This window comes from Vulpes vulpes, chromosome 8 (genome assembly GCF_048418805.1).
Source record: "Vulpes vulpes isolate BD-2025 chromosome 8, VulVul3, whole genome shotgun sequence".
In the NCBI taxonomy this organism is placed as follows: Eukaryota; Metazoa; Chordata; class Mammalia; order Carnivora; family Canidae; genus Vulpes; species Vulpes vulpes.
The window spans coordinates 24,578,810-24,604,936 of record NC_132787.1 but is presented as its reverse complement, the minus strand read 5'-3'; the positions used below and the strand labels follow the sequence as shown (position 1 = coordinate 24,604,936).

General features: G+C 37.1%; 1 protein-coding gene across 27 annotated transcripts in view; it reads right to left on the bottom strand.

The window, feature by feature from the left end:
* ABCC9 (ATP binding cassette subfamily C member 9) overlaps positions 1 to 23,277 on the bottom strand; it is a 151,014-nt gene extending 127,737 nt beyond the window's left edge. For 4 of the 27 annotated variants that reach the window (XM_072765827.1, XM_025995117.2, XM_072765842.1 and 1 more), the window contains exons 1-6: positions 23,056 to 23,277; positions 21,876 to 21,990; positions 19,200 to 19,260; positions 17,476 to 17,637; positions 14,579 to 14,720; positions 8,593 to 8,714 (exon numbers count right to left, since the gene is read on the bottom strand). In XM_072765827.1, coding sequence (XP_072621928.1) covers positions 8,593 to 8,714; positions 14,579 to 14,720; positions 17,476 to 17,617 — 406 coding nt within the window. In that variant the 5' untranslated portion in view covers positions 17,618 to 17,637; positions 19,200 to 19,260; positions 21,876 to 21,990; positions 23,056 to 23,277. Of the gene's footprint in view, positions 1 to 8,592; positions 8,715 to 14,578; positions 14,721 to 17,475; positions 17,638 to 19,199; positions 19,261 to 21,034; positions 21,139 to 21,875; positions 21,991 to 22,362; positions 22,466 to 23,055 lie in introns of all 27 variants that reach the window. The other 23 variants (XM_072765834.1, XM_072765823.1, XM_072765844.1 and 20 more) reach the window with 17 other exon arrangements.
* Positions 23,278 to 26,127: the final 2,850 nt, after the last annotated feature.

The following is a 26,127-nucleotide window of genomic DNA, read 5'->3' as shown; positions in this document are numbered from 1 at the left end:
GATCGACAGATGTAAAAAGACATCTAAATAGGAATAACCTACACTCCAGGACTCATATGTAATTCTGTAGACTCTGTCTCCTGGTATTTTTCTTTAAGAAGCCCCGATTATTTAAAAAATAAAAGAAGAAGAAGAAGAAGAAGAAGAAGAAGAAGAAGAAGAAGAAGAAGTCGTGATTATATTATATGAAGAATTCACAAGTTATCTGCATCACCTATCCAATGGGTTAGTGTGCTGCAGCTTCCAGGGATATGTCTAATGGTATTACCCTGGAATTATTATGGAGTGCATATTAGCTATAGAATGGGGTTTCTGCTATACAGATCAGCATTCACGTAGTAAGTAACTCTTCTCACCCAAATGGTTTAAAATACTACATGACTCCACAAAGTGAAGAACAATGATCCTACAGAATAAAGCCAGACCTTAAGTAGTGGGATGAGAAAGGTAAGCATCTATACCATTTCATAACTACAGCCAGTGTTTTACAGGAGGTATGAGAAAGGCACTTTCCTAGAAATCAAAGGTCCAATATACTTCAAACTTTAAATAAAGGTAGTACAAATGAATATGGGATGAGAAAGAAGAAACCTGGAACATATATCAGACAATCCATTGTACAAGACATCACAGTTACTGAAGTTTAAAGGTGGTCACAGCTTCCTTAGTGAAAAAGAACTGAACACTGACATATAAGCTCATCATCTATCTTGTTCTAGCATAAAACAGGAAATGTCAGAATAGATTTAGAGGGAAAAAAAAAGACCAAACTACATGCAACTACATGCTACCTAAAGAGATTTGTCTTGGAGTGCCTGGGTGGCTTAGCTGGTAAGCATCTGACTATTGATTTTGGCTCACATCGTGATCTCTGGGTCCTGTGACTGAACCCCGCGTCAGGCGCTTTGCTCAGCACAGAGTCTGCTTGGGATTCTCTCTCTCTCCCTTTCCCCTCTGCTCCTCATCCTGCTCACATTCTCTCTCTCTCTCTCTCTCTCTCTCTCTCTCTCAAGTAAATAAATAAAATCTTTAAAAAAAAAGAGATTTGTCTCAAATATAAAGAAACAGATTGAAAGTTAGTAGATGGAGAAAGATATACAATGAAAACAGTAAAAACAAGAAATCTAGAGTGGCTATATTAGTATAAGATAAAATAGACTTCAAAACAAAGAGTTTTATCATCAAAAATACTAATCCAAAGGGACACACTGAGCCCGATGTTTATAGTAGCATTATCTACAGCAGCCAAATTATGGAAACAACCCAAGTGTCCACCAACTGATGAATGAATAAAGAATATGTGGTATGTATATGTATATACATTCAATTATGTATTAAATATCATACATAATGGAATATATAATATATTATATATTATATTATATTATATTATGATATTATGATATTACAATTTTATATTATAACATATTATATTATACATATAATAATATATATATAATGGACTATTAGTTACAAAAAAGAATGAAATCTTGCTATTTGCAATGACATAGAGCTAGAGAGTATTATGCGACGTGAAATAGGTCAGTCAGAGAAAGACAAATACCATATGATTTCATTCATACGTGGAATTTAAGAAACAAAACAAATGAGCAAAGGGAAAAGGGAGAGGGAGAGAGCGGGGAGGGGAGAGAGAGAGAGAGAGAGAGAGAGAGAGAGAGAGAGAAATCAAGAAAAAGACTTTTAACTACAGAGAACAAACTGATAGTTACCAGAGGGGAGGAGGGTGATGGAGATTAAGGAGTGTGCTTGTGATGAGTACCAGGTATGGATATAAGTGTTGAATCACTAAATTGTGCACCTGAAATTAATATTACACTGCATGTTAACCAACGGGAATTCAAATAAAAACTTGAAAAAAATGACAGAGTATTATCAGAAACTTTGAAAACTTTTAATAATGACAGAAAGTCAATTTTTTACAGACATAACAATTTAAAAAATACACATGTACCTAATAAATATTTAGAAGATCTGAATGCTATCAACCACTTTGAATTTATAAAGGCCATATAATATGTTTGATATTTATAAGGCCATATAATATTTAATACTATAAGAATACATCCAAACACCTTCAAAATATATACTCTTGTTAAGTGCACATGGTCCTGGCATAGGCTATATCCTTAGAAAACAAGAAAAAATAAATTTAAAATAACAGAAATCACATGAAGTATGTTCTCTGTTCACAATGAAAGTAAATTAAAAATCAAGAACAGTAAGTTTATTGATTTTCTATTGCTGCTAAACAAATTAGCAGCAATAGAAGGTTTAGCAGCTTCTACCAACACACGTTTATTATCTCACAGTTTCCATAAGGCAAGAGTCTGGGTGTGGGTCACTTAGGTTCTCTGCTTCAGGGTCTCACCAGGCTTCAAGTTCAACTGATTTGGTGTCTTCATCTTTGTCATACTCTATTGGCTAGAAACAAGTCCCATGTCCCACTCACATTCAAGAGTAGAGGATTATACAGGGTGTGAACACCAGGGACAGAGACTGTGAAAGTAAACTTTGAGACTTTCCATACAATTAGATATCTAGAAGTCTCCAAATATTTGGAAGTTAAATAACACAGTTCTAATTAACCTCATGTTAAAAAAGATATCACTAGGGAAATTAGAAAGTATTTGAACTAAATTATAATAAAAATACTATATGTTAAAAATTTACGGATTGCAACTAAAACAATACTTAAAAGAAATTTTATGGTTTTAAATATCTATTTTAGGAAAAAAGATCCAAAATCAATTATTCAAGTTTCTATCTTAAAAGTGAGGGTAAGAACAATGAACAAAAATTTTTAAATGATAGCAATAAAAAGAAAGCAGTGAAACAGAAAATGAATAATTGAGAAAATTAACAAACCTAACAAAAAAGTTGGTTTAAAAAAAAAAAGATTAAGGAAATTGTCAAGTCTTCAGCTAAACAAATCAAGAAAAGAAGGAAATCATAAATTACCAGTATCAGGAACGAAAGAATTATCCAAGCATATCCTGCATCCTTAAAAAAGATAATTGGCTAATACCTTGAATAACTTTATGACAATAAAAAAAAAAACTTAGATGAAAGGGACCTGTATACCAAAACTGACATAATAAGAAATACTCTGAAGAGTCTATATCTAATAAAGAAAATGTTTATAATTTAAAATCCTCAGTTAAAACTCCAGGCCTAGGGATCCCTGGGTGGCGCAGCGGTTTGGCGCCTGCCTTTGGCCCAGGGCGCGATCCTGGAGACCCAGGATCGAATCCCTCGTCGGGCTCCCGGTACATGGAGCCTGCTTCTCCCTCTGCCTGTGTGTGTGTGTGTGTGTGTGTGTGTGTGTGTGTGTGTGTGTAACTATCATAAATAAATAAAAATTTAAAAAAAATAAAATAAAACTCCAGGCCTAGATGACTTTACTGATGAATTCAACATTTAAGGAAGAAATAATATTAGTCATACACAATGTCTTTCAGAAAACAGAGAGATAGAGAACACTTTCCAACTCATTTTAAGAAGCCAGTATAAGCCAGCATATGACAACCTGACAAAGATATTATAAGAAGGGACGTCTGGGTGGCTCAGTGGTTGAGCATCTGCCTTCAGCTCAAGGTGTGTCCCGGAATCCTGGGATAAGTCCCGTATCAGGTTCCCTGCAGGGAGCCTGCTTCTCTCTCTGCCTACGTCTCTGTCTCCGTGTGTGTGTCTCTCATGACTAAATAAATAAAATCTTTAAAAATATATATATAAGAAAATAACATACCAATATCCTTCACAACACAGATCTAAAAAAGATTTAGCAAACAAAATCTAGCAATATATAGCATGGATAATATATAATGATCACGTGTAACATAGCCCAGGAATTCATGGTTACTTTATCATTTGAAAAATCAATCAATTAATTTAGCACATTAATGAAAATATAGCTGTCCTAGTGGATGCAGAAAAAAACCTTTAAAAGAATTCAACATCTATTCATGATTTTAAAAACACAAAACAGGGATCCCTGGGTGGCGCAGTGGTTTGGCGCTTGCCTTTGGCCCAGGGCGCGATCCTGGAGACCCAGGATCGAATCCCACATCAGGCTCCCGGTGCATGGAGCCTGCTTCTCCCTCTGCCTGTGTCTCTGCCTCTCTCTCTGTCTCTCTGTGACTATCATAAATAAATAAAAATTAAAAAAAAATTTAAAAACACAAAACACACAAAAAAATTATTTTAAATTTAAAAAAAACTCTGAGAAAGCTTTGAATAGAAGAAAATTTACTTACCTGATAAAAGATATCTATGAAAAGCCTATAATTAACTTTATAATTAATTATGAAAAATTGACTGTTTCCCCTAAAATCAGGCATTAGACAAAGATTTCACTCTCCCCATATCTATTCTGCATTTTACTGGAGCCCTAGTTATTTGCAATATGGTGGAAAAAAAGCATAAAGGTTAAAAAATAAATATAACTGTCTCTATTTTCAGATATGTTTGTATATATAGAAAAATCCCAAGAAATATACAAAGCAATAATTAGAAGTAATAAGTAAATTTCCAAGGTTTTAAAATATAAGGTCAATAGGCAAAATCAACTGTATTTTATATATATATGACAGAAGCAGCTGGCAAATGAAATTCAAAATACAAGTCTATTTATAATAGCCGTGGGAAAACAAAAAAAAAACTAGTAATAAATTTAACAAGACATAGAAGACCTCTACACTGAAAATATAAAACATTGCTTGGGGAAATGAAAGAATACCTAAAAAAGATGAAGAACAAACAGATTGTGGAATTCAATAGTATTAAGAGGTCAATTCTCCTCCAAATTGTTCTAGATATTCAGTGCAATCCCTATCATAATCCTACTAGATTTTTTTGGTAGAAATTAACAACCTGATTCTAACTATATACAACAAAAGAACTAGAATATCGAAGGCAATTTTGGGAGAAAAGCAAAGAAAACAAGTTGTGTGGGTACACTATATGATTTCAAGAACTCCAAAGCAATAGTAATCAGAACAGAATGGTAATCTCATAAAACTCACAAATAGATCTATGGAATAGAAACTGTAGAAATAGATCATACTTAAATGGTAATTTGATTCAAATATTTTACAAAGGTCCTAAAGCAATCTAATGAGAAATGTAAAGTTTATTCCGCAAATGGTGCTGAAACACATGGACATCCATTCGGGAAAAAGCCTTGGCACTAACCTTACATCATATATGCAATTAATTTTAAACGGGTCACAGTCCTAAAATAAAAACTAAAACTATAAAGTTGCTAAAAAAAAAAAACAGGAAAATATGAGGGAAACATATTTTGAGAAGAGGCAAAACTTCTTAAGGCACAGAAAACAATAATTATACATGAAAAATGATAAATTACGCTACATCAAAATTAAACTCTTCTGCTCACCAAAAGACCTTGTTAATGAAGGTAAATATATTATTCATGTAATGAATATTACATGTAATGAAGGTAAATATATCATTCATGTAAATGAATATGCATGCCCTTGACTGGAAGGAAAATATTCCCAAAGCATATATCTGATGCCATACTAGTATCTACCATATACAAAAAAGTACTCCTGCAACCGAATAATGAATATACAACCCAATAAAAAATGGGCAAAGGATATAATATAGCCACTTTACAAAGATAACAAATGGCTAAATAAACTTATCAAAAAGTGTTCAACATCATCAGTCAGGGAAATGCAAATTAAAACCACAATGAATTATCAGTACACACTCACCAGCATGGCTAAATTAGAAAGATCAAATCATCAAATGCTGGTGAGCATGTGGAAAAACTGGAGCTCCCAGCACATTATTAGTGAGTATGTAAATTAAATCACTTTGGGAATGTAAAGCAAACCACTTTGGGAAAAGATTTTGTGGGTTCTTAAACAAAACATTAACATTTACCTACATACCTTATGATCCAGCAATTCCACTTCTACATATTTTACTCAAGGCAAACAAAAAACATATATCCACAGAAAGACCCGCACATGAATGTTTATACCAGCTTTCTCTTCATAATAACCAAAACCTGGAAACAGTCCAGGTACTCATTGTCAAGAGAATGGGAAACTGTGGGATCTTTATACAGTGGAATAATACCCAACAATTAGAAGAGCAAAATACTGATCTATACTGCATTATGGATGAGCCTCCAAAAAAACCATGCGGAGAGAAAGAAGTGTTACACAAAAGAATTTATACTGTATGATTCAATTTATGTGAAGTTCTAGAACAGGCAAATCTTAACTATGGTGAGGAAAAAATCAGATTAGATTTTTGCCTTCTGTGGAGATGAAAATGAGGGTTGACACAAGAAAACTTTCATGGGTGATGGTACTGTTCTATGAAATGATAGGGTTATACAGGTGTGTACATTGAGCAAATTAAGATTTCTGTACTTCAGCATGTAGATTTTTAAAAATACTTTATTTAAATTCAATTTGCCAACAGCATGTAAATTTTATCTCACAAAAAGAACTGTAGAAAAATTTAACTCCGATTAATTATATGCATGCTGAAATAATTAGGAGGTGAAGCATATTAATGTCTAAAATTTACTTTAAGATGTATCAAAAAATAAGACAGCCCGATGGACAGATAGAAGGATGGAAAGATGCAGAAATGTGATCAAATAGAATAAAATGTAAATTGAAGAATCTAAATATCAACCAGCCAGACTCTGATCATGTCTCCTTCAAAATATTATCAAAATGCACATTTCCCTTCCATTTTCACCCTACAACTCTTGCATCTTATTCATCATCAGTTTTTCAGAAACTTAAATGTCTAACATATTGGATTCCTGATGGTATATATTTTTTTGCTGTTGCCTGCTAAAAATTTCACTCTTTTTTCTTGGCATCTTCAGAAAAAGATTTTTGTGATAACATCTGCCTGCCTTTCATGTTGTACTAAACAGCTATTAAGATAATTCAGACTTTGATAAGCCTTTTAAATTAATATTTAACCCAGTCTACTTGTTTGTACTGGATTGCCTTTGCCCAATCATATAATGCAGTGCAACAAAGAATTAAATAATCAGTATTTTCCACTAATTCATTTGAAATTTCAATGTCTTCTGGATGAGCAAATAAAATATTTGTGTGGTTTAATTATTACTTTTCCAAATTTCTGTATCAGTAATCAACGTCACTCTCATCATTTAACAATCAAGTGAGTTGGGGATTTACCCCAAAGATTCAGATGCAATGAAACGCCGGGACACCTGCACCCCGATGTTTATAGCAGCAATGTCCACAATAGCCAAATTGTGGAAAGAGCCTCGGTGTCCATCGAAAGATGAATGGATAAAGAAGATGTGGTCTATGTATACAATGGAATATTACTCAGCCATTAGAAACGACAAATACCCACCATTTGCTTCAACGTGGATGGAACTGGAGGGTATTATGCTGAGTGAAGTAAGTCAATCGGAGAAGGACAAACATTATATGGTCTCATTCATTTGGGGAATATAAATAATAGTGAAAGGGAATATAAGGGAAGGGAGAAGAAATGTGTGGGAAATATCAGAAAGGGAGACAGACATAAAGACTCCTAACTCTGGGAAACGAACTAGGGGTGGTGGAAGGGGAGGACGGCGGGGTGTGGGGGTGAATGGGTGATGGGCACTGAGGGGGACACTTGACGGGATGAGCACTGGGTGTTATTCTGTATGTTGGTAAATTGAACACCAATAAAAAATAAATTTATTAAAAAAAACAATCAAGTGAACTCTCTGAACCTTGTAAAATTGTAAGCTGTTCATTCATACAAACAACACCACTCTACCTGCAATTTTAGGATATTTACAGGCCCTTGAACCCCAGCCATGATTCATTTTCTACACCTTCATTTTAGCTTTCTTTATGAAGGTATACACCAAGGAATGCAAGGATTGGTCAGAGTATTAAATATAACTAACTGGGATAAGTGACATTATTTAAGCATAAGGCAAAAATAAAGTTAGAACATTTGAGATAGCCTCTTATTGGCAAGAGAGGCTGAAAAAGGAAAGGTTAGGCATGAAGCAAATGTGAGGGGTTGTGCTTTGAAGACAACTGCTTCTCAGGACAGTACAGTTTCCAGCATGCTGTGAAGCATACTCTGCTGCATGAGTCCCCTGAAACGTTGGCAGCAAAGCTATGAAGAATCTGACATTGCCACCCCATCAGTGAAAAGCTGGGGACTTCAAAAAATGCCTCAGGATCCCAAGCCAAAGGCAGAAACACATGGAGCTAGGGCTCCACAGAACAGGGTAAGGGCTCGATTTTAAAGAAAACAACACCCTCTGCCAGCCAGAGGGCCAGCACATCCTCCACAGTCCTCCTGCCACACACCGATACATCATAAGGGGCATTTAGTGGAGAACAGATATCCTGGGGGAAGAGAGTGCTCACAGCCCAGAGCACTCAATTTATCTTCATCTCTCCATTCACCAGAAGAAGAATTAACTATTGCAGTTTTCCCATGCTTCCCAGTCCCAACCCCCAGCGACAAGGTTTACTAGGAGGAGAAAGAAAAACAGTTCTGGGGAAGGAGGAGACATTTGATCATACTTACCTAAAAGTAATTTAGGAAAATTTGATGTTTCAATATTATGATAATATACTATTGATGTTGTAGTGGCAACAAATCCCATCACAGCTGGCATGAAGAGGTGGAGATGCCGCGACTCCCGCCGTCTATGGAGAGCGGTAGAGAGTATCAGTGTCTAGAGCTGGTAGGTCCAGATAGTTTCTCATTTTGTTTCTAATTTGTTTTAAAACTTTCTATCAGTAATAAGATATTTAAAATACAGAATGCAGTAATAGTTGCTAACATGCAAAGGAAGACTACATTGGGATACATGATTCTGCCAAAAGGATTTATCCCAACACAGAGGAGCAAGCACCACAGCTAAACAAGATCTTAAATACTCACAAGAGCACACATGTAACTACTCCTATACTAAAGCGCAGAACTGCTAAAATAACACCTAAAGCAAGTAAAAACAACCAAATGGATGAGTGAACTCTAATGTATATGAAAAGTACATTTATTAGTTTCATAGTTTTCCTAAATTTTATGGCCCTAAGTGATTTCTCCATTGGCACTGATTCATTCAATACACGTGTTTTTGCAGTGTCCAGGCACTATTAGATGTTGGGATGCAAAAGTGAACACAAGATACAGCATCTGTGGTCACAAAGCCAATTGGGATAGCAATAGGAAATAGGAAATTATCACTCAGGGGAAGGGACTGTGGGTACATGCGGGGCCAGTGTCTGAGAAGAGAAGGTTTTGTGAAGGAGCCAATTTCTTTTATTTATTTACTTACTTACTCATTAGAGACACAGAGAGAGAGAGGCAGAGACATAGGCAGAGGGAGAAGCAGACTCCTCGTAGGAAGCTCAGTGGGGGACTAGATCCCAGGACTCCGGGATCATGACCTGAGCCAAAGGCAGACGCTCAACCACTGAGCCACCCAGGTGCCCCAGGAACCGACTTCTGAAGTGAGGCCCCAAGAATGAAGAACTGCTGCTCAGAAGAGGAAGGTGGAAAACTGTTCCAAGCAGAGGATCCAGACATGTTTCCGGGTAGCACAAGCAACTGAGTATGATTGAAAAGAGACTAGATTTCACTCTGAGGGCAACAGAGAGCTTCACGTGGGTTGGAAATATGACAGAACCAGATTTACATAGTAGATAACCCTCAACCTCATTTACATTAATAATGTCACCTAACAAAACATTTAAATTTTCTCAAATTACTTAAATACATTCATACATAAATGGTATAGAATATAACTAGTTTGGGGTCCCTGGGTGGTTCAGTTGGTTAAGTGTCTGCCTTAAGTTCAGGTCATGATCCCAGGGTCCTAGGATCAGGCTCCCTGCTCAGTGGGGAATCTGCTTCTCCCTGTTCCTCTGCCTGCTGCTGCCCCTGCTTGAGCTCTTGCTCTCTCTGTGTATCAAATGAATAAATACAATCTTTTAAAAAAAGGAAAGTAACTAGTTTGCGAGTGGGGAAAAGACGAGCATTTGGAAAAGACACTTCACAAGAGGTATGGTTGACAGTGGAAACTGAAATATGAAAGGGAATTCATGAGTCAGCAACATGGTAAAAGAGCACTTTAAAAAAAGAGAATAGTATGTGTAAATACACAGAAGCACAAAACTGTGTAATATGTTCAAAATTCCAAGTAGTTTAATAGTCCCAAATGGAAAGTTTGAGATAGGATATATGGTGAAAGGCTCTGTATGTCATGGTAAGGAGCTGGAATCTAATCTTACTTTAATAGGTAAGTGGTATGGTCAGATTTTGGGGGTCTTTAGGCAAATCAGTCTGGTAATAGCATGGATGATGGAGTTGATAGGTAGTGTGTGCCTCTGAGGAGAGGAAAGAGACACAAGGAAGAAAAGCAGTTGGCCAACTATGAGTATAGGCCAGGCAGGAGATGACAGACCCTGAATTAAGCTTTGGCAGCAGAAACATAGACAAAATATAACATCTGGAAAATATTCATTGTTAAAATGGACAGGACTTTAATAGTGCTAGGGTCTTAGGGTGATAGTTAATGATAGAGAATAATTCCCAAGGGGCCTGGGTGGATGTTGGGTAACCATATAAGACATTAAGAGGACAAGCAGATTGGAAAAAGAAAGCTAGTAAGTTCCAGCAAGGCCACGCGAACAATGAAGGTGTCTGTTAAGTATGCAAAGGGAGTTGTCTAATAAGCCAACTGCATGTAGAGATTTGGAACATGACCAGTGATATACTTGGAATGTTAATATGGACATGGGAATGAAAATGTGTAAGTACCACGATAGCATAAAAGCTGGTCTTAAAAGGACCCACTTGCCCCCCAAAAAACAGTTCAAAATAGTCAAAAAGAAAAAGCAGGAAATAAATATTCATCAGTATGGAAATTAAGAAATCCTTCCAATATTATTTTACTATTAAGACAAGGAAAGAATTTAAAAATCACTAAGTTAATATTCAGGACATTTAAAAACCAACATACTACCTATCAAGGTTTATAAACAAACGTGGTCAAAACCAAACCCAGAAGAAAGTTTATAACCTTACACACATTCAAAGAAAACATTATAAAAAATAAATTATGTGGTCAATTCAAGAAGTTAGAAAAAGAATGACAAAACATTCTTCGTCAAGGAAGACAATAAATAAGGAAGACAATATAGTAGATGAAAAAAGCAACGGCTACAATAAGGTTTTATATTTATTGCGGAATTCCTTTGTTAGGGATTCAATGTGTCTTTTAACCATGCTAACCTTTTTATTGGAATTGCTATTATACTGTTAATTGTCTACTTACAAAGCTGCACAAGTTTTGAGTGGTGTCTCAACCCTATTCTTTCCCTTAAGCTCTGTTATTTTTAGAGTATGACTTGCAGACTTCAAGGTTCTGGTAGAAGCACACACATCCCATTATAGCAGAAAATCTTTACTCAGAAAGTAAAGAAGAAAACCAAAATGCATTCATCATGGAGGACAAAGATATTTTCAAAAAAGACAAAATAATAAAAATAAAAGCTTAAATGAAAACACAATAATAGTGAAGACTTTAATAAACATTTTTAGAATTTGATGAATTAAATAGTATAAAAATAGGGGGCACCTGGTGGCTCAGTCCGTTAAGCATATGCCTCTGACTCGGGTCATGATTCTGAAGTCCTGGGATCCAGCCCTGAGTTGGGCTCCCTGTTCAGCGGGGAGTCTGCTTCTCCCTTTCCCTCTGCCCCTCTCTCCCTCTCATGTTCTCTCTCTCAAGTAAATAAATAAAATATTTTTAAAAATAGTATAAAAATAATCACACACAGGACTTGAGTAATCTAATCTAAGAAAATTTTGTCTCCAACAAAGAAAATACATTATTTTCTAATTCTCATTAAAAATGTATAAAGTAAAAAAAAAAAGTAAAAGAAAATGTATAAAGTAATCAAATATTTAACTATAATGGAAATGTTACAAAGTCCCAAAAGATATTTGTTTAACAAATTACATGCCCTACTAATAAATCAATCATATTAGGCTAAAAAGCAACTAAAAATAATTCCTAGACCTAGGCGAGTATCTAAATCAGAACCATAAACTAGTTGGATAGAAATAAAAAAGAGGACATTTCTTACAAAAATATGTGCAAAACAGATAAGGATGTTTTGAAAGAAAAATGAATAGCTTTAATATTTGTATTATTAAAAAAATCAAATGGTCAATTAGGAAAATCTTTGCATTATTTCACTAATTATAATGAGCATCTGTTACATTTTAAGTATAGAATAGTTCATAATATTTTGTTACAGAAAAAGAAGTAAGGAAATAATGATCAGCAACGTCCAATGTACTGGGTATGATAAGGAAGAAAAGTGTACATAAAGGTGTCTTTGATGTTCACTGGCATTCTTGTGCAAGCAGTTTCCAGAACAAAATAAGGCAAGCAAGAAAGCAAACTAAATGTTGGAGTGCAGGAATCACTGGAAAATGATTTTTGAGAAGCTTGAATAAAAAGGTTAAGAGGAAGCAGTCCACAGCTAAAGAATCAAGACTGCATTTCTGCTTGATTTCAGGATGGCCCTTTCAAATCACTACTGCCATAACACAAGTTTCTGCCATAAGCATGTGTCTTCACCATTGTTAGCACAGCCTCTAACTCTCTAACTGAATTTCTACACTAATCACAAGGCTGGAAAAAAGGAGGCATCCTTGCCTACATGGTGTCAAGTTTTTAGGAAACATTGGACTGCTCTATCTTCCACTTTATACATACACACAGAAACACAGAGAGTCAGCCAATATGTTAAAAAATGAAGACTAAAATTGGTTATGCTAATACAATAGGATACAAATACACTGACAGGTTTTAAACAATAATCAGTAAGATAATAGTCAAGTAAGTGTCCAAATGCTTGAAGGCATGCAGTATCTTCAGAGTCTTTGATTTTTCCTTTTATCAGAAACTAAGACATGCACATCCATGCAAAGAACTGTCGTAAAACATTACAAAATAGTTGGCTCTGTAACAAAAGCTGAGAAGTTTCATTCCTTGTTAATTGTGATAGAAAAACATAAACAGATGTCAGGGAAGGTCCTTATTAGATAAAAGGAAAATGATTTTTGAGCTTTCTTTTTAAAAACTTTTTTTTTAGAAATTGTATTTATTTTTTCATGAAAGACACAAAGAAAGAGGCAGAGACATAGGCAGAGGGAGAACCAGGCTCCCTGCAGGGGACCTGATGTCAGACTCAATCCCACGACCCAGGATCACGCCCTAAGCCAAAGGCTGATGCTCAACCACTGAGCTACCCAGGCGCCCCTCTTTTTAAAAACCTTTAAGAACTTTCATATCAATTCTTTAATTAATGGTGTACCATTTAGCAAAATTTCATAATCAAAATTCTCCTATTTGATGTGGCTTATCAAAATTTTTCCTGTTTTTTGTTAGTATGTGATAAAAATATTTTCCTCACATTATGTTCCAGTTTATAAGGAGAATTCATTATATTCTAACTGCCTAATGCAAACTTCCTTTATAAGAATGGCAAAATTCCTTCAAAAATATGGGTTTTATGACAAATCTTGATTTTTAAAATAGTTTTGTGTTTTGCTTCAATTTGTGGCTATATCCCCAATGGTTCTCACACTTCTTTAATGCCCATTCATCTATCTCTGCTTCTTTATTTAAAAACGGAAATATCTGAGGACTGGTTATATATTTATATGTAAATATATAGCTATTAGAGCTTTATGTCAATATAGACAATCTATGTACACTTATATTGATAGACAAGGTAAACATCAAAGTGTTTAAAAGGAGAGAACTTTCTTTAAGAGCTACATAGATGAAGGAACAAATAGCACATGAATAAGTACGAGTCACAGAGACCTGAATTTTTGTTATCAGAGAAATTATGTAGCAACACAAGAATACAGACAAAACACATTATTATCAAATGCAGCAGTCCCCCTTTTATCTGTGGGGGATATGTTCCAAGACCTCAGTGGATGCCTGAAATCACAGATAGTGGTGAGTCCTATCTATACCACGTTCTTACACATACATACCTATGATAAAGATTAATGTATAGAGTAGGCATTGTAAGAGATTGACAATTAATAATTATAAAATAGAATAATTATAACAATATACTGTTGTAAAAGTTATGTGAATGTGGTCTCCCTCTCTCTCAAGATATTTATTATACTGTATTCACCTTTCTTCTTGTGATGATTTCTAGATGATATGATATCTGCATGATGAGATGAAGGGAGGTGAATGGCATAAGCGTTGTGATGCAGTGTTAGTCTACTACTGACCTTCTGACTACCCATGATCAGAAAGAGGATCATCTACTCCCAGACATCAGTTGATCGTGTGTAAATGAAATCACAGATTAGCAGGACTGCTACTAAATGTGTGACAAATGCTGTTCCTAATAGATTATAACTAAAAAGTTAAGCCTGACTTGGTATGCTCTTCACTACCATCCACATCAATATACCCACTAGTATAATGTAATCATTATAACTATGTCGAATCACTTACGAATCAGAAACAATGCCTTCTGCTATTTCACAAACATGCACAAATAGAAGAGCAAATGTAAGAATCCATCTCAGGTTATGTCCAGGAAAATGAAGCCATGTGTTGTGATGAATTTGTACCTTTGAGCTTTGACTTCCCCACCCTGGAAAAAAAAGAGAGAGAGAAGAAATAAAAGGATTAATTATAATCATGGAACTAATTCACACTGTAATATCAGTTGGGGGATGAGAAATTCCTGAAACAGGATCGAGAGGTGCTTTCTATGGTAGCAATGAAAATCCCAGTCTATTTTCATTGTGTTAAAAAAGTAACAATTCAATTTCAATGAATTTTTACAAGACTGCCTAGGTTAACACACTGACATTTGTTGCACTGCTCAAGAACATCACCAATTCTAGGTGACAACATGATTTTTTCATGCTGATCACAGCTCTTACTGACAGATCCCTGATTCGTTTAAGAGGAAATTAAATGATGTTAGTAAAAGCAATTTGGTGTCTAAAATCTTTCAAAACGGGATCTGTGGGGGGGTGGGGGCTAACAAAAAAAACATTTTGTAATGAAATGTAGAACTCATCAGTTGAGTCAACTCAATCATATGCATGAGAAAAATTAGAACTTATGACGAGGCCAACACTATTCAATAGTGGTAATGATATTTTCTCAAAGAAATTTTTTTTTTGTAGAGAAGCCTCACATACTTCAAGAACGAATCTGGGTTTGTGCTGGAAATATCACAGGAAGGAATTTCTGTAAGGACTGATGGGACCCTGAAGCATTTTTTGAAAAGAAAATTGATTCATGTCTCAGTTGTTCCAGAATGAATTTCATTGTGGAAAGAATAGCTACGTTTAACCTATTGTACTAGAATTTATGCTGTAAACTCTTTCAGGCAAACTTTCCTTATACGTGATACTTCTTTGAGATTAATCACAATCTCGCTAATTTAAGTAGCCAATGTTATAGATAACAGTCTGCATTTTTCTCCACCATCCCCCTTTGCAATGTTCACACCAATTCCACTTGATTCAAATACCTTTTTGCCAGCCTGTGTTCGATGCTAGTGATACAAACAGACTATCACAGTAATTGCCCTCAAGAAGTTAGATGAATGTCAAAATGAATTATTAACTGTCAAACTGCAATAAAAAAGTATGGTCTCCTTTTGGCCAAAGGGCATTGTTAATATCCTACAAATAATATCAACCACATAAACAACAACTCATGTTTCTATACATGGCCACTCTGGTTATATAGACGTTAAATTTAATGTCTATATATTTAAAATGAAAAACTATGTGCTAAGAGTTTCATTGGCCTCTGCATGATATGATATATCATATAACAGAAAATTTTTGACCACTGTTATAATGCCAGGTACATAGCAGTCTCTCAATTAATATTTGTTACATGAATAAATAAAAGCATACAAATTATTTTTAAACCTTTCAGGGCATTAAGCATCTGACTTCAGCTTGGGTCATGATCCCAGGGTCCTGGAATCGAGTCCCACATTGGGCTCTCTGCTCAGGAGGGAGTCTACTTCTCTCTGTACCCCTCCTCCCTATTTATGCTCTCTCTCTCTCACTCACTCACTCTTTTTCTCTCTCTCAAATAATTTTTAAAAACTTCAAACCTTCTTTCAAAGCAGATCATTAAAATATGCTAGTTTTCTTAAGAAAATTAATCTGATAGCTTTCTCATTCACTTTTATGAGCAAATTTATTTTTATAAGCAAAATTAAACACCAAATTCAGATAATGGTTACCTTTTTTGAAGAGATAGTAACAGGATATTGGAAGAGTAACAGGCTCAGGAAATAGCACACAGAGGGATTCACTCATATTCTTACCATTAGATTCCTTAAGATGAGTGGTGATAGGCTCAATAGATGTTTAGATTAGTCTGTCATTTTCACATGTGAAATGTATTTTTTAAATTTTTTAAAGATTTTATTTATTTGAGAGAGAAAGCATGCACACATGAACAAGAGGAGGAGCAGAGGGAGAGGAAGAAGCAGACTCCCTTGCTGAGCAGGGAGCCTGAGAAGGTACTCTATTCCAGGACCCTGAGATTGTGACTTGAGCCAAAGGCAGTTGTTTAACCGACTGAGCCACCCAGGCACTTCTATTTTTAAAAATTTTCTAAGTTAAGAGGTCTATTTTGACTGTTTTAGGGAAGCTAATAAGTTATATATCAATGATCTAAATAACTGGATTTGTAAACTGTAAAACAATAAGGAAAATTGTATTTTTTAACTCTTTTCCAAATAGTTTGCATAAGTATTCTTTCAAACTGGAATGTACCCTTACTACTCTTACTCCTACTCGCACACTCTGTGTCCTCAGCTCCCCCAAAATGTCGCTTTCCGTGCAATCTTTCCCACTGGCCCGAAGAATTAGTTGTTCTAGCAAGTTAATGCCCAAGATGTACCTGCAAATGAGCTTACAATGCGGGATAGTCATTTTTGTCTTGAGTTTGATACGTCTATTTCACTGGACAGTTCCAGTGAATATCCCAGGCAATACTGTTTTACTCATTTTTCATTCTCTTCACCAACACAAAGCAATCTCAACAAAGACTTTAGTCTATCCCACGTAACTCTCTTTCCCTCTTTCCAAAAAACTGCTGCTGCTACTTGAAGTCCACTTCTAAGAAGACATATGACTTCTATTTTATCTACAGAATGTCATATGACGAGAACGTAAATAATTGAGAAGCACAGAAAACTGGCTTGTTCTTTTGTCACAGATTTACCTATCAGTTTTCATGTAATTGGTGAAAGAACAAGAATATTATTTCTTAAGAAATAATAAGAATATTAAAGGAACTATTCTTTTAATAAGAATATTAAAAGAAATATTAGGTGAGGATATATAGGAGAATAGATTACTTACCAATAAACAGTATTGGAAAAGTAATAAACAACAGGAAGACATGAGGGACCAGGTTGAGGGCATCCACGAAGCAGGGATTTTGTAACACACCCTTATAGATATCATATGAAGAAATGTTGTTACCACAGAATGAAAGGCTCATTTCTTCTTATATGACTTACTCTAAAAGGAAGAGAAAAAAGAAAGAGCCTCTCATTAAATTCCCTTTCATAAAATCATAGCCCTAAGAAGGAGGTGTTATTATAAAATTAACCCCTTTTGTTTCTGCAATTGAGGAAATGGGAAACTGTATGCCAAAGTCATTTGAGAGTTTCTTATAAAGCCCTTATACATTCTATAAATCACTTCCTTTCAATCTTTTTCTTTTCAGAGAAAAACATTTTATTTTAATTTGGAAAATATATAATTATTAATATCTACCAATGATGGTACCTTAAAGAAGTGTGTGTGTGACTCAAATTATTTCACAGAACAAAAATGGTGATATATCAAGAAAAAGAAAGAATAAGTGAAACCACTAACTGATACCACAAAATAGTGTAATATCAAATCCTTGCTCATCTTTTCTCACTGAAAATGCATTAGTAAACAGCTTAAACTGGACAAAATTTACCACCACTTTTCATTAACTATACAGAGGAATACTAATATACGAAACCAATGTGGCAGCAAACAGAAGTCAGCCCTTCTCTGAAGAATATTAAAATCAAGTGCTTCAGATATAAAATCAAGTGCTTGAGAAAAATAACTCAATTAATGAAATCACGTCCCACAATCAGAGAACTTCCTTACATGAAATGTACTCTAATCAAGTTTCGAAGCAAAAAAAAAAAAACAGTTTTTTAACTGGAAACCAATATTATAGTAGAGGAGAAGTAGACAAATTTAGAGAGGAAACTGAGGACAAGGTATCCCAGAGTTTTGCTAGCCATTGTTGTGACTTGGGCTTCTACTCAATGAAGTGGACTCTTTGAGGGGTGATTTGATCAGAGGAATGACACACTGCTACTCACATTTTATTTTATTTTTTTTATTATTTTTTTTTTTTGCTACTCACATTTTAAATGAATTCCTCCTGTTGCTGCACCAAAACAGATGATTCAGGAGCAAGGATCTGCTCCATCAAAATACCACTGTGAAATTCTGAAGAGTTTTAAGCCTTCTGAAAAATTCTTTTATAATTCCTCCTATTTATTTACCACCTCCCAAATTCTGGGCACTTTGTCTTTAGGACAACCATGCAATGTTAGTTATTTGTGTTTTACAGAAGAGCCTCAGTAACTTGCCAACCAGTAGAGTAGCAGTGATCTACACGCATGTGTCTGACTTAAACTGTTTCTCCCACTGCATCATGCAGCCTCCAACCTATTTTTAAATAACATCTCATCTATTGTCATTAAAAGAAGTAGCAGGTTAAGATTTTTAACCTCATTGGACTTTGTTTCTTTTCCACATTTATGTCACACTGGATTCTGAATTGGATTATTAAAGGTTGGCAAAGGTATAAATAAGCAAAGTAGGGATCCCTGGGTGGCGCAGCGGTTTGGCGCCTGCCTTTGGCCCAGGGCGCGATCCTGGAGACCTGGGATCGAATCCCACATCGGGCTCCCGGTGCATGGAGCCTGCTTCTCCCTCTGCCTGTGTCTCTGACTCTCTCTCTCTCTGTGACTATCATAAATAAATAAATAGAAAAAAAATTTAAAAAAAAATAAGCAAAGTAGTACCTTTTCTCTCTTCCCTTTCATTGAGAAATGATTTAGCAATGGTCATGAACAATATTGTTCCCTAGGAAGAAACCAAAGAGTGTTACACAGAAAAGATTGGCAACAGTAGGTAAGCTACCGGAGAGACCAAATTTCAAGCAAAAGTTTTATAAAGCATTCTATGAATAGAACAACTAGTTAAAAAGCCTGTGTTTACAGTATATAAATTCTTATTTGGAATTCCTTTCACATGTTGTTTCTGGTAAGCCCTTTTGTTGAACATCATTGATATAATCTCTAGTTGAGACCTTTTCTAATTTAAAAAATTATATTAAAAAAACTCCAGATGAGGGTATATGCTTGGCAAATTCTTAGCAGCTATTAAGCCTCCCAGCCTCATAAAATAATTTTAAAAGGCTTGAGATTTTTAAAATAACAGTAAAGTGGAATTTTGTATTATATACTGTAGCTACAGTGATAGATCTTAACTAAACCTACAGTGGTAATCATTTTACAATACTAAATTAAACCATCATGCTGTACACCTTAACCTTGTACAGAAATGTACATCAGGAAAACAAATGGGGGGGGGACCCCAGAAACTGAAAAATAACAGCCAGTAATGAAATTTCGAAGACTATTTCTTTTCTTTTACTTTTTTAGACTCTTTTATTAAGAAGAAATGACAAAAAGAAACTTGAGTCCACACTTATTGAAAGACATGTGTAAACTGTTTCCTAGAATGGACCAGAAAATAATTTTTACTTTTGCCAGTTTTATAATTTTATCCGAAATTATAATATTTCAATTGGCCACATTTATAAATACTGATATTTAATCACTGTCATTGAGCCAAATACTAAAGTAATATCTGAATTTGTAAAACATATACTTCATTAGCTATAATAAGCATTGCCTACCTGGTATATTTAAGCAATCCTCAAACCTACCAATCAAGTAAATGTTGGATAAACGCATATAGTGGTGGAAAGAAAATAGCAGAGAACTACAGCAACCTGAGAAAGTCAAAGAACATTTCTAGCCATGTACCTGATATCTGGGATTCTAGGCCATTCGTTAACTCTAAAAATACTTGTTGATGCTGACCATGTGCTAGGCACTAGGAATCCAAGAATGTACATGACAAATAGTAGCTGTGGTCTTAGGCCACATAAATCGGACTACACTAATCCCAATAGTTTTGGTATAATGTAAAGGTTATGATCTACTAGACAGGGAAATATACAATGATATAATCACACTAAGGTATACACTTCAGATTAATAAAGTGAAAGCTTCAGAATTTCTTTCTTCTACCACTATCTCTAACATATGCCCTGGGGCTCCCAACCTATTCACTACCTCTCACCACCTCTCTCCTTGTATTTTTGTCTCTGTCTCCCCGACCTCCATCCTTTTCCCTCTGACCCTTAGCTTCTTTCTCCAACATCCAGTACACATGTGGCACATTCTAACAGTCAGCCCATCTTACAACAGTGGGCAAAAAGAGGGAAGGACTGAACTTGTAGACATGTTGATGGTTATCATGTTAACGAAAGGCATTTTATTTAATCAGGACCTTGAATTAATTTTTAAATCTCCTGTTGTCATTCAGGGTTTCCCTCTCTGAACTATGATTAAGTTAGGGACGTTCTGGGAACAGTACAGATTACTGCTCTTGCTGGCTAAACTCTGTCACGTCACTCTGTCATGTGACACCCCTGCCTCTTCTGGAGCTGTCTAGTTCAACTAAGCACTGACAGAGGCCCTGAGTATCCAGGAAGACGGAGGAGAGAGAAAAGGGGCCAGATGGGAAGACATGACACTTTTCTCCCCACAAGCATAAACCTACTTACTGAAAGATGTTCAAGTGTTTATAACAGCAGACAGGGTTGAAGAACTTGACTGAATTAAACTTAAAGGCAAATGTCAAAAGCGAAACTCTGATTATAGGGATGGTCTGCAAAGCAGAAAACAGAGAAGGAAAATACTCCTTGATGACCAGACCTATGATTTCATGGCAAGAATTGCATCCTCAGTATTCTCACTCTTTGAAATGCATGATGTGAAGTTCCACACCCTTAGGCATTATAAAATTTAGATTTAGTTGATGACTAAAGTTAAAAACGAACACTCTTTCCTGCTCATCCAGAAGAAAGTGTCAGTTCTAACAGAGTAGCTACCTCAGAGAACTTTAACATGCTGGAAGCACCTGAAGAAAACATGCTAAAAGCAATAAAAAAAAAAAAGAAAGAAAAAGAAAAAACCTTTCATGTTTCCAGACAAAGTAACTCACTCTTTATTTATTTGCAGATTAACTATATGTGAGAGGGAAACATGACATTGTAAAGAATTTAGGGCATTAGCATGATCTAGGGCATTTTCAGGAATCGGTCACTTAAGAAACAAATGGAGTAACTTCTTTGAAATCTTTCATTCAGCCTATGACTCCCAAAATATGAAACAAAAGATGTCTGTCTACCTGTCTGTCTGTCTGTCTCTCTCTCTGAATGACAGATCCAAGTAGGAAAGTCACTAGCAAAACTGACCACTGACTTCTGATTTAGCGCCTGATCTCAAAGCACCGGTTGAAGTTCTATCGCACACTAAAGGAAAAGGCCCTCAACAGATAAGATTCAGACACGACAGTGGGATGTTTTTAATCGTAAATTGAACAAACAAGCAAAAAATAAATACCTTGGGCGGTCGTATGATGCTGCTTCACACCCCTACTCGTGCACTTGCACTACCTTCAAAACACCGGCTTACTACACTGTCTTAAGTGTCAATTTCCAGCTCAGACGCAGAACTCCTAAAAAATCAAGAGTCACAAAAATCAAGCAGATAGAAAGCGACTTCGTGAACAATACAGGAGCCCGTTTAAGAGGGAAAAAAAAAAAATCAGTAATTTCACTCCTTGCACGATCCCCGGCAGGTTTTAAAAGCAAGAGCCGGCTGAGTTCCGTTAAGCAAAGCTGGAAACCTGATCCCCACGCCCTCCCTTCTGGGGCTGGGGCCCCGGAGCCTTCCTCCTAGAAATAGACCCCGGAGGCAGCGCTGCGAGACTGCGCGGGCGCCTCTTGGTTACCGAAATGCACACTTTACGGGAACTCTTAGTGATGCTTAAATCCTATTTAGGTTAAAAAATAAAAAAAATAAAAAAAAAATAAAAAGACGGACTCACTTACTCCGAAGGCAGTTTTCCTCCCCTAGCCGAAGCACGCAGGGCGCCGGAGCGGATTATTTTTAGGGTGGTGGGAGATCAGCTGCTGCCTCCTATCGGGTTTCTAAATTGCACAAGCTGCTGTGAGCCGGGGCGGACCCGAGAACTCCGAGGCAGGAAACTGGGCACCAGCCCCGAGCGCCGCAGCGCCTGGGACTGGGACCCTCCCCACCCCCGCTCGGCCCCGCGCTCCGTCCTGGCGCGCGCGATGCGAAGCTTTTGCAAACCCGAGGGAACACGCGTCCCCCAAACTTCATCCCACACCGAAACTTGCAGTGTACATAATGCTGCTCTGGAGTCAGGCTTTCAGACGTCAACACACGCAAGGTACCCACTCACTTGCACTTGTAAAGAACTCCCCCCCCCCCCCCCCCAGGTTCTATAGGCGCCCTTTTACCAACCACAAAAGGAAGCGGATCTGGGGAGGTCGTCGCCCCCCCCCGCACCCCAACAAGCGGACCTGGGAGATGTACAGGGCCGCCTCCAGGCAAGGACCCCAGCAGCCCGGGAACCTCGGGGGCTCCCCGGCCGGCGGCCGCGCTTGCCCTCGCTCCCCGAGAGTGGGGCTCCGGCCCGCACCCCACCCCACCCGCGCTCGCTCCCCACCGGAGAGAATCCACTCTCAAGGGCATAACGTGTCTCAAGTACACTCACCCCAGCCCCCAAGCCGTGAGTTTTGTCCCCAGGCAGCCCTTTCTTAAGTGAACACTCGACTTTCTCAGGGGCCGGGCTCGCTCCCTTGCAGTGGTCCTGGCGCTCAGCATCTGTCCCGGCGGCTCCAGGAAGGTGGGCAGGCGGGCTGCGGCCCCGGGTGCGCGCGACCGCCAGGGCGCCCTCCGGGAGCGTGGCCTGCGCCCCGGGGCCCCGCGGCCTCCCGGCCTCCGCGCCCTGGGGGGGCTGAGCCGACCCCCCGCCCCGCCCCGCCCCGCGCGCCCCGCCCCGCGCGCCCCGGGGATTTCCCGCGGGAAGGGCGCTGCTGCGACCGAAGCTGGGACCCGCGGCCGCTAGAGGCCGGCGGGGCCCGCGGGGCGACGTCTGGGAGGGTCCCGAAGCCTCCCGTCCCGCGGCGCTTCAAGGCTTGCCAGCGGCACCCTGGAGCTGTTTGGCACGACGCAGGCGCACACAGAAAGCGGGCTTCGAGAACCGGGATCGGGTCCCGGGGTGGAACCCGGGGACGCCCGGGGATCCCCCCGAGGGGGTCCTGGGCTCCCCCGCGGGGCCGCGGAGAGACACCTGGAAGCAGGGGGTGCAGGCAATCCCCAGACGGACACCTGAGTGTAGCTACAGAAAATCAGGTTGACTTTAGCATTAAAATAATAATAATAATAATAATAATAATAATAATAATAATAGGGGATCCCGGGGTGGCCCAGCGGTTTAGCGCCTGCCTTTGGTCCAGGGCGGGATCCTGGAGTCCCGGGATCGAGTCCCGCGTTGGGCTCCGCGTTGGGCTCCCCGCATGGAGCCTGCTTCTCCCTCCTCCACTCTGACTCTCTCTGTCTATCATAAATAAATAAATAAAATCTTAAAAAAATAAAAAGTTAACATTACAAAATATATATATATTATTTAGATGATTTTTATAATGATTAAAAGTCATGCTTACTGTAGAAACTTTGGAAATTATTGAAAAGTATGAGGGAGACCAGTGGGCCTCCACACTTACAGAACTGGAAACATTTCGTTACTTTTTAACGGTAGTAAAAAAGCAAGGATGCAAGAGCTAACCGGCTATCAAGCTCTGCTACCTCACTTAGCTCAAACACTTGGGCAAATTACTCCATCTCTCCATGTACTAATTTCCTCACCTGTTCAGTGGGAAAAATAATATGATGATGATGATGATGATAGACAGATAGATAGATAGATAGATAGATAGATAGATAGATAGATAGATAGATAGATATGGCTTCATAGTCTTGATGTGAGGGTTAATGAAATAATCCCTTTAAAATGCTGAATGCCTGCCCTTTCCGTAAAAGCTAATATGTATGCCATCATTACTATTTTTTCTATGTATATTTAATACTGTTGGCAATCACAAAATAATTTGTCTCCTCACAGTATCTTTTAAAAACATTTATCTTCTGATGGGATTTTAAGATCTTTATAGAAATCATTTAATTGGCTACATAATGCATTGTGTGGCCATCATCATCTAAAATCCATTTTTCTACTGTTGGATCTATAGCTGCTGATTTTTCACTACCATATTTAATCCTATGATGAACTTTAAAAATAAAGTTTCTTCTTTCTTTGCAGCAGATAACTTACTTAAGGTACATTTTCTGAAAAATAAGTACAGGGTCAAAAGTAGTATCTTTAGGGCTGTGGATATAGAATGCAAAATTACTTCTCTAAAAAGTTTCTGTTAACTTCTCCCAAACTGAATGAGATGACCTATTACACTTACACCCAAACCAGCATTGAATATTCATATTTATTTTTTAAAAATCCTATAATTTGACAGATAACAAGCAATCCTTTGTTATTCATATTATGTTTTCAAATGTTCATTTATCTTTTTTGTGAATATTTTGTCCATATCTGCATCCACCTAATGGGTCTTAATGAAGTTTCTTATAGTTTGCATGAACTTTTAATAAGAGGATATGAATCTTTACATATACATGACAAATATTTTTCTAGTTTGTCATTTAATAAAATGACAGTGGTGCTGCTTTTACAAAAAAATAAAAATAAAAACATCCTATAAAGATTTATTAGACCCCACATAGTGCTAGATCTTCTTAGGTCACAGAGGTTAGTGATGAGTCAGACCTCTAGGGTCTCTGCCCTCCTAGTGCTTTCTTCCAAAAGAAAATTTACTTAGGCAAATTTGGTGTCTTTGACTAGAGCATTGTATTCTAACGCTTTGGTTAATAAATACTAACCTTTATGTGTATTTGTTTATAGGGTTTTTGATTTTTTATTCTGTTCTAGAATTTATTTTGGCATATGCTATGGGATGAGAAGTTAATATTTTGTTACACCAACACCATGTACTGAATAATCTTTTTCTTCTGCCCTCATGTGTCATACAATCTATGTGGTATACTTATTATTTTATAATAAGATTTGTTTCTGGACTACCTATTCTGTTTAATGGATTTTTTTTTTTTTAAGAGGAGAGAGAGGAAGAGAGAGTAGGGGGGAAGTGAAGGGAGGGGGCAGAGAGAGAGGAAGAGAGAATCTTACGCAGGCTTTATGCTCAGTGCAGAGCCCAATGTGGGGTCCACCTCATGGTCCATCTCAGGACCCTGAGATCATGACCTGAGCTAAAATCAAGAATTGGATGCTGAACCAACTGAGCTTTTCAGGCACCCCATTTAATGGATCTTTTGTACAGTTTTTTTTTTTTTACTATATTACTATAATCAGTTAAATTTGATTATTATAGCTTTAAAGTATATTTTAACTCTAGGAAGGCTAGTCTCCTTTTTTACTCTTTTCAAAATTTTCTTAGCTATTCTCTGTTGGGCATTTTATTGGCATCTCATTAAATTTAGAAGTAATTTACAAAGAAGTAATATTTTTAGTGTTCTTTCTGCCCTGAAACATGGTTTCCCATTTACTTAAGCCTTCTTTTTATCTTACTATCAAATTTATATAGGTCTGTACATTTCTTGTTGTGATCGATCATACAAATTCTATATTTTTGTTTTCGTATTTTGTACTACTGTTAAGAATATACTAGATATTTACATTTTCTGATTATGTATTTAC